This window comes from Alligator sinensis, unplaced genomic scaffold (assembly GCF_000455745.1).
Source record: "Alligator sinensis unplaced genomic scaffold, ASM45574v1 scaffold1_1, whole genome shotgun sequence".
In the NCBI taxonomy this organism is placed as follows: domain Eukaryota; kingdom Metazoa; phylum Chordata; order Crocodylia; family Alligatoridae; genus Alligator; species Alligator sinensis.
This window is the reverse complement of record NW_005842556.1, coordinates 760606-770079: the sequence shown is the minus strand read 5'-3', so window position 1 is coordinate 770079 and position 9474 is coordinate 760606. Positions and strand designations below refer to the sequence as shown.

General features: G+C 45.3%; 1 protein-coding gene across 1 annotated transcript; it reads right to left on the bottom strand.

Moving 5' to 3' along the window:
• Positions 1–597: 597 nt before the first annotated feature.
• LOC102377671 (olfactory receptor 1009-like) lies at positions 598–1545 on the bottom strand. The gene has a single exon (XM_006032236.1). It carries the CDS (start codon positions 1543–1545, stop codon positions 598–600), a length of 948 nt encoding a protein of 315 aa, XP_006032298.1.
• Between the last annotated feature and the right edge of the window lie 7929 nt (positions 1546–9474).

Below are 9474 nucleotides of genomic sequence, written 5' to 3'. Positions count from 1 at the left end.
CTCAGCTGAGTCATCATCAGCCAGTAACCATGGCAGCTCCACATAATAGGGCAAGTCACCCCTTGTGCCTTCAAGACATGATTGGTATCATGGGCTATCTTGTATCATGCCACAAATACTTGGCTTTGAATCAGCACTTGTGCCAGTCACAGTAACACCCACAAGCTCTGATGCTCTCTGCTTATAGCTTGGTTGCAGGGGCTCTGTCTTCGGGAGAGTTGCATGATCGCTAGAGAGTTAGGAGGTCCATGACCTCCACATGCCTTTAGTTCATGCAGAGTCATGCAGATGTGGCAGAAAATTCTGGTGGCAGCACATGATGCCTGTTCCTTCCTGTCTGAGAGCACTAAAGACACTTGGATTGCTACAAATGTTACTACTATACATGTTCCAAAACTAGACAAAACTATGTATTTCTTGGCAAAAGTATGTTTGTTTTTTTTAGTAATAATTGGTATTTTCGGTCTCCCAATCCATTTAATCACAATATAGCCTTAAGAATTCTAATACAATTAATATACCAAGCAGAGGTATGACATAATGAGATTCAACTATGGGCCAGTTATTTACACACTAGAACTTATTTCTATCTGTTCGTTAGTTTGTAATACTAGAAATTTTTGTCCTTGATATCACTCTTTTCAAGGCATCCTTCACTTCCTTGTTCCTCAGGCTGTAGATCAGGGGGTTCAGCATGGGAGTCACCACTGTGTAGAACACTGAGGCCCATTTGTCCTCTGGGTGCCTGTCATTTGTTCTGGGTTTCACATGAATAAAGAGACAAGTGCCATAGAAAATGCTAACCACTGTCAGGTGGGAGGTGCAGGTGTTGAAGGCTTTGCGTTTGCCCTCAGTGGAGTGCATTCTCAGGATGGCAGAGAGGATAAAAATGTAGGAGGTGAGGACAATGAAGCTGCTGCACATACCAAACCCAATAGCCACAGTTAGTAGGACAATATGACTTATCGTGGCATCAGAAGTGGAGAGTGATAACAGTGGGGAGACGTCACAGAAGAAGAGGTTAATGACATTGGGGCCACAGAAGGTTAATTGTAATATGCCTGTTGCTTGTGCCATTCCATTTAACCACCCAGCTATGAGTGACCCAATTACCAGCTGAGCACAGAGCCTTGGGGACATGGTGACAGTATACATTAGTGGGGCACAGATAGCCACATAACGGTCATATGCCATTGTTGCTAGGAGGAAACACTCTGCTACCCCAAAGAAACATAAAAGGAAAACCTGAGCCACACATCCAGAGTAAGAAATGGCTTTCTTATCTGCTAACAGATCAGCCAGCATGTTGGGGGTAACAACTGTAGAAAAACAGAAATCTACAACAGCCAAATTACCAAGGAAATAATACATGGGGATTTTAAGCCGAGCGTCAGTTCTGATCAAAAAGACCATACCAAGGTTTCCCATTAGGGTGATCACATAGATTAGGAGGAACAGCACAAAGAGGGTGACTTGAAACCCTGGATGTTCTCTGAATCCTGTGAAGAGGAATTCAGTCACCTGGGTGCAGTTTCCTCCATCCATTTTCAGGGAGGGCTGCCTGTGCATGCAGAATACAGATGAAGAGAGTGAATTAGCCTTAATCTGTTTATTCCAACCAGTTTAAAAAATAATTGAGTAGTGTTATAGTGTTATGGATTTTTCAAAGATGGAAGACTCATTTTACAGTGCTCTGTCTCGTCTGTTGGTGTCACTGATTCTGTTCAGATGCAGAGATACAAGATTTTCCTAAGAAATTCAGAGATCATTCAGAATCTTACTTTGCCAGAGGAAAAGAGAATAATGCAGAAAAGAAACATTGGGTATTCCCTTCTGCAGGCTAATGCTGTTCTGTGTGTGAAACATACCCCTCATTTGGCTTGACCTGCAACCTTCATCTTGTAAATTTGTAAGAGAACCCTTCATCTCACCTTATCCCCGCTTACTAAATATATTCAGAAAGCCAAGACAAAATAATTCTCATTCTGGAAATTTTCTCACTTAATCCATTTCATCATTAAGTCTGAAAGTTTCAGGTAATATAAGTGCATAAAAGTTAGTTAAACACAATGTAATAAACAAGGTATATCACCATTTAGTTAATTGTAAAGCTAGAGAGATTACTGTGATTGTTTACCTATGGTCAGTCTTTCCTAGGACACATTTTTTATAGTTGACTACATGAAACATCTGATCAGAAAAAAATATCATCTTATGCTTAGGCAGACAAGGTTCTTTGGATAAATGTGATATCTTTTATTAGACCAACAAAATAGTTGGAAAAATTGCTCCTTACAAGCTTACAAGTACAAACACCCTTGTACCTGAAAACTTGCAAAGAACAATTTTTCCAACCACAGCAAAAGCTTTGTTATCTGGCATGAATGGGGAATAGGGGCAGGAGTTTTAGGCAGGGTGGGGGAGGGGGTGGTGGTGGCCACACACCGAGTGGTGGCAGCGCAGGGTGGTGGGTGGTGGCAGCCACCACCACATACAAGCCCCTTTCCCCACTAATCTGACCGCCTGGCTGGAAATTCTGGTTAATAGAAATACCGGTTACTAAAATGCGGGTTAACACAGGTTTTACTGTATTGATTTAGTTGGTCTAATGAAAGATATCACATTAACCAAAAAAACTTTGTCCGCCTATGTCCTTAGACCAATACAGCTGCAACCAACATCATCTGCTTAGCCTTTTTTCAGGGTGTTCTCAGTGAATGTCCCTCACCACTGCCTGGTTGCCCAAGAGAGTATTAACTCTTCCACTGACCTGGAATAATCTAGGATGAGATAAGAGATAATCCTGTCTTGGAGTGGCATAACTTTGAGATGCATACCAAGTGCTTTAATTAAGAGTGGGTGTAGATGTGCAGGGAAGTTGCTCTGATGTGCTGTAATTAGTGTGCATCAGAGCAAAAGTGATTAATTGAGTCTGCTGGAGTGTGCTAAGTAGTGCACCTCCAGCAGCCTCTGCATCTCATGTATCAGCATCCCTGCACTTCAAAATAGCAGCAGGGCTGCTTTAACTAAAGATTGTTAGATGGGCTTTAGTTAAAGTGCTCCTGCTGCCATTTTGAAGCTCAGGGATGCGGTTACATGAGACACTGGGTGCTTTTATTAGACAGACTCTTGGAGCTGTTCTAATTAAAGTGCCTCCCTCCCCACCACCACATCCCCATGTGTAAAAAGGCCCTAGGGTGTTAATATGTGGACAATCCAGGGGCTAAAAGCTCCAGGAGCTGCCCAAAATTAACATGTAACAAGGCCCTGAGTCTCTTTGCATGACAGTCAGAGACATGCACTTGTAAATACCCCTTGGCTATCTTTAAGCCAGCCCCTTTGGGCACCCACAGCAGGAAACTGTAGCAGTACCAGAAGCATCCTAGATTATTCAAGGTCAGTGACAAAGTTAGGACTCTCTTGGGCATCCAGACAGTGCTGATGGGCTTTTACCGAGTAGACCCTGAAGAAAGACTAAGCAGAAAATATTTTTTTCTTATCAAATATTTCACACAGTCAACTACAAAAAATGTATCCTAGGAAAGACTAACCTTAGGCTGGTGAGTGGGTGTGGGTGTGTTGCCCCCTGATCCAGGTTTCCTTACCCTGCCCCAGGTTCTCTTCAAAAGAATATGGTTATACTATGTAGGGGGGGACTGGAGAAGCTCAACAAATGAGTAGGAAGGAATATAAGATTCTAATGTGGCATCTTTGTCAGGGCAGGACCAAATTTCCCAACTAGCAACTTCCTTCTATATTATATTTGGGTTTAGAGTGAATATTCCCTCCTTCCCTTTGTCCCTTTTTGTTATGTCTTTGTGTTCTCTTTTTTCTCACTCTTGCTCTCTCTTTCTCTCTCTGTCTTTCTTAGCAAGTCTGTATCCTAATCCTAATAAGTAAATATTTTAACATTAGAAGAATTTCCCATTTCAGATTAATTATCCTAGTCCCCTTCTTATAAATTATCCTTTGCAGCTTGTCTTGTGAGAAATTCTGTGAAACTGACCTTGTCTCAGAGGCACCTCCTTCTGAGGTTAGTAGATACAGAGCAGCTCCAGGTCTGAGATGCACAACGGAAGCTGGTCACAAGCCACCTCTTCCTTCTTTCTCTAATATTTGCTCTGAGCTTACTCCTGGAGCCTTGGGACTTTCCTGGATTTTCATAACCAGGGAATTGGGACTCAAGTCCACAGAGAGTAAGTGTGCAGAAAGCAATCCATTAACATATCTCCAAGCCCTTTGTATTAGAAATTAATTGTACACAGAAATCCTGATTCTACTTCCAATGAGCCCACCTGTGTTTGATCATAGATTCATAGATTCAAAGATTCATAGATGCTAGGGTCAGAAAGGACCTCAACAGATCATCAAGTCTGACCCCCTGCTCTGGGCAGGTAAGAGTGCTGGGCTCAGATGACCCCAGCCAGATGCCTATCCAGCCTTCTCATAAAGACCCCCAGGGTAGGGGAGAGCACCACCTCCCTTGGAAAGCCATTCCAAATTCTTGTCACCCTTACCATGAAGTTCTTCCTGATGTCCAGCCTAAATCTGCTCTCTGTCAGTTTGTGGCCATTGTTCCTTGTTACCCCAAGAGGTGCCCTGGTGAACAGAGCATCTCCGATTCCTTGCTTCCGCCCCGCCCCCCAATGAATTTGTAGGCGGCCACAAGATCGCCTCTCAGCCTTTTATTGTGGAGGCTGAAGAGATCCAGGTCCCTTAGTCTCTCCTTATAGGGCTTGGCTTGTAAACCCTTAACCATACAAGTGGCCCTCCTGTGGACCCTCTTGATGTTATCCACATCCTTCTTAAAGTATGGTGCCCCAAACTGGATACAATACTCCAACTTTGGTCTGACCAGTACCGCATAGAGGGGAAGTATCACCTCCTTGGAACTATTTGTGATGCATCTGCTAATGCATGATAAAGTGTGGTTAGCTTTGCTGATGATTTCATCACACTGATCACTCATGTTCATCTTGGAGTCCACTGTGACTCCGAGATCCCTTTCCACTTCTGAGCTGCTGAGAGGGTCGTTCCCCAGCCAGTCGGTGTGCTGGATATTTTTACACCCTAGGTGCAGCACTCTGCATTTGTCCTTGTTGAACTGCATTCTATTGTGTACTGCTCACTTTTACAACCTGACCAGGTCTGCCTGCAATTGTTCCCTACCCTCCATTGTGTTCACCCCACAATTTAGTATCATCCACAGACTTGGACAGAGTACACTTCACATCCACATCCAAGTCACTGATGAAGACATTGAAGAGTACAGGTCCATGGACTGAGCCCTGCAGGACCCCACTACTCACATCCTTCCAGGTCAATACCAACCTGCCCACCACCACTCTCTGGGTGTGACCCCCCAAGCCAATTTGCCACCCACCAGACTATGAAATCATCTACATCACAGACTCTTAATTTATTTATGAGAATGGGGTGAGATACCATATTGAAGGCCTTCCTAAAATGCAAGTAAATGACATCTACCTCTACTTTTGGGTCTAAGCATTTTGTAACCTGGTCATAAAAAGAAACCAGATTAGTCAGGCATGATCTACCTGCTATGAATCCATGCTGGTTTCCCTGCTGCATTATTTTTCCTGCTGGACTCACACAAATATGATCCTGAATAATTTTTTTAAGGCTTTTCCAAGGATAGGGGTGAGACTAACTGACCTATAATTACTCGGATCCTCCTTCCTCCTCTTCTTGAAAATAGGGACCACTCTGGCCCTTTTCCAGTCCTCTGGGACCTGACCTGAGCAGCACGAGTCCTCAAACAGCCGTGCCAGTGGTTCTGCTGTGACACTGGCCAATTCCTTCAGTACCCTCAGATTGAGCTCAGCCGGGCCTGCTGACTTAAACACATCCAGTTTATCCAAGTGACTCTGCACCAAGTCAGCGTTGACAGCTGGTGGCCTGGTGTCCCTCTGATGCACATCTAACAACCCATTAGGAGGCTTGTCTTGACCCTTGTTCAGGAACACTGAGGCAAAAAACTCACTGAAGAGCTCAGCCTTGTCCCCCCTGTCTGTCACTAATTGCTCATTCTTGCTCAGTAGGAGTCCTATGCTGCCCTGCACCTTCATTTTACTCCCTACATACCTAAAAAAAGGCTTTTTGTTGTCTTTAATTTCTGTTGCCAGCCTCAGCTCTGTAGTTGCTTTGGTGTTTCTAACTGCCTCCCTACAAGTGCAGGCCAACTAGGTATACTCCTTTGTAGCTTCCCCCTGTTTCCACTGTCTGTATGCCTCTTTTTTGCCCTTAGGCGTCCCTGGATTTCTCTGTTTAGCCAAGGAAGTTTTTTGGCCCCTTTCTCCCCTTTCCCTTGCAATGGGATCGTCTCCCTCTGCGCCAAAAGGATCACTTCCTTTAGGAACGACCACCCTTTCTGGTTTCCCATCTAACCAATACTCCTATTCTGCAGTGCATCCTTGACTAAATTCCTGAGCACACTGAAATTAGCCTTCATAAAGTCAAACACTTCCACCCTATTAGTTATCTTTCCCACCCTACGCTGTATGGTGAATTTGATTGATTGATGGTCACTGTCCCCAAGGTAACCACAAATCTGCAGCTCCCCTATCAGGTCATCCCCCATAGCCAACACCAAATCCAGTAAGGCATTCCCCCTAGTGGGACCGTATGCCTCCTGCATTAGGTGAAGGTCCTGTACATAGGTTAAGAACCTACATGAATGGTTGGATTTAGCTGACTGCTTCTCCCAGCAGATGTCAGGGTAGTTTAGGTCCCCCATGACAATCACATCCCTAGACTGTACGGCCTCTGAGAGTTGCCTCAAGAATTGCAAGTCTAGCTCTTCCTCTTGATGTGGTAGTCTTTAGGAGACCCCCACCACCAAGTCCATTTTTCCTCAACCTCCATGTATCCTAACCCACAATACCTCAACTTTCTCTTCTGATCCCATTTTGGTTAGGGTAGATGTATAATTTACCATAGAGAGCACCCCCCACCACTTCCTCTCTACTCTGTCCCATCTGTACAACCTATAGCCCTCAATGCGTACTGCCCAGTCATGCCCACCAGGATTCCATTAGGCCCACTAACTCAAAGTTATTGTTTGCAAGCAGGAGTGTGAGTTCTTCCTGCTTGTTTCCCATGCTCCTAGCATTACTATAGAGGCACTTGAACTCTCTGAATGGTGCCTTTGGTGGCCCCCTGTTCTGATGCCCAATGGGCCCCTTAGTACTTACCTGGGATGTACTGTTGCATGTTTTGTAGATTGTACATCCTAGATTCTCTCCATCTCCTGCCTCCCCGTCCCCTGCCAAACCTAGTTTAAAGCTCAGTGTAGGAGATCAGCCAACCTGTAAGAGAAGAGACTCTTACCTTTTGCGGAGAGATGGAGCCCATTGTGCCCCAGGAAGTCCCTTGCTCAGATGTGCAGACTGTGGTCCAGGAAGCCAAAACCTGCATGAAGGACCAACTCCGGAGATATGGGTTGACTTCTCTGACACAGGTGATGTGATGCCTACTGTGACTGCTGACCAAGAGGATTGACAAGAAGACCACCTGTGCACCCCTTTTCCTAAGCCTGGCTCCCCGAGCTCTGTAGTCACTCATGTTATGGTCCAGACTCCTCCTGGCTGCATCATTTGTGCCCACATGGATGAGGACCATGGGATAGTAATCAGAGGGCTGGATGAGGTCAGGAATCCTCTCTGTGATGTCCCTGATCCAGGCTCCAGGAAGGCAGCAAACCTGTCATGCTATGGGATCCAGGTGACATATGGTTCCCTCCATTCCTCTCAGCAGGGAGTCACTCACTACGATGATGCGGTATCTCTTCTTCCAGTTACCTGGCTGGACCTTAGCTTGCTTGGTGATGGCTGTGGAGTCCTCCAGTGCACTTTCCTCCACTGCACACTCCTCCAGTACAGCCAGGGCCTCATATTTGTTTCACAACTGCATTGGGGGAGCCGTCTCTGTGGCAAGAGGTCTGGCCCTGGAGGTGACCATCCTCCATTCACCCTCATCTGCTTTGGGGTATTTCCTCGCTGTGTGGTTTCATCGTGTTTCCCCATCAACGCCAAATAAATTGTTCTCAGTTTGGACTTCAGCCCTGTATTTCATAGATATGATAGCACTGGAGCACATTCTCTAACAGAAAATGCACCGCTTATATATTCATGATATTTGAGCATTTTCTCTATGTTGACATTGACCAACAGCAATATGCTGGGTGGGTCACATTCCCTTCCTACCTCAGTTTCTTCAGTTGTAAAATTAAGTACATGCACATACAGTTGTCCATGAAGGCTCTGAGATGCATAAAATCAACATGCCAAAAATTGCTGCTGTTGTCCATGTCTTCAGTGGACTTTGTGACCATCACTTCAAGATAGAGGGAAGAAAAAAGGAAAATAAGGGGCAAATAAAGCTGATTGTAAAGTTGATCTGAAAAATCAACCTGAGCTCTGTGTGTGTGTGTGTGTGTGTGTGTGTGTGTCTATGCACACATACAAAGGTGTAACTAGTGTGTTGATCACTGGGTTCAATAGATATAAGCACAATGAATGAGAAGAATTAAATAACAAAATTGTGGAGAAGTAGGCAACCTCTGCAGACCCTTCATCTCTCTGCAAATAACTAGCTCGCTGCTCCCTAATTGAGGGGTGATCTCCAAATTCCCAACTCCTTCATCCTCTTGTTAAGCAGCATTTCTAAAATCTAACTTCCATAACTATAACTAGTAAGATGTGAGCTCTGGGCAAATCTGGTGGGTATTTTCATCCCAAAATCCCTCCCTCTTAATGGTTCCCTCTGTCTTCTATAGCAGCCTGTTCCCATTCTCTTCTGATTCCTACCCCTAGCCCACCAGCATTTTGTTGAGAGCAACTGTCTCACTCACTCTTTACCACTACCCCTCTCCCCTGCAGTGTTCCCTGCTTGCTGGAAGAAGGACTAAAATGGGGGACTAAAATGTCTTTATACAAATGCCAGGAGTATGGGGAACAAGCAGAAGGAGCTCGCACTCTTGCTTGCTAGCACCCAGTACGACCTAGTCGGACTAACCGAGACATGGTAGGATTCTACACATGACTGGGCGGTAGGCATTGAGGGGTATAGGTTGTATAGGCGTGACAGAGTGGGGAAAAAAGGTGAGGGGGTAGCACTCTATGTTAAGGAGCAGTATACCTCTTCCACCATTAAGGCAGGGGTGGAGGAGGGGAACACCATGTCATTGTGGGTCAGGATCCAGGGGGGGCCAGGGGAAAAGGACTTGGTTGTGAGGGTCTACTACAGGCCTTCTCATCAGGATCAAGAGCTAGATGATGTATTCTCTGGGCAGCTAGCAGACGCCACACAGGTGAGGGAGGCGGTGGTCATGGGAGATCTAAACTATCCAGATAGCTGCTGGGAGGAGCAGACAGCCAAAACAAGCCACTCATGGAGGTTCTTACACTGTGTGCAGGACCTCCACCTAACCCAGGTGGTGTCTAGTCCCACCAG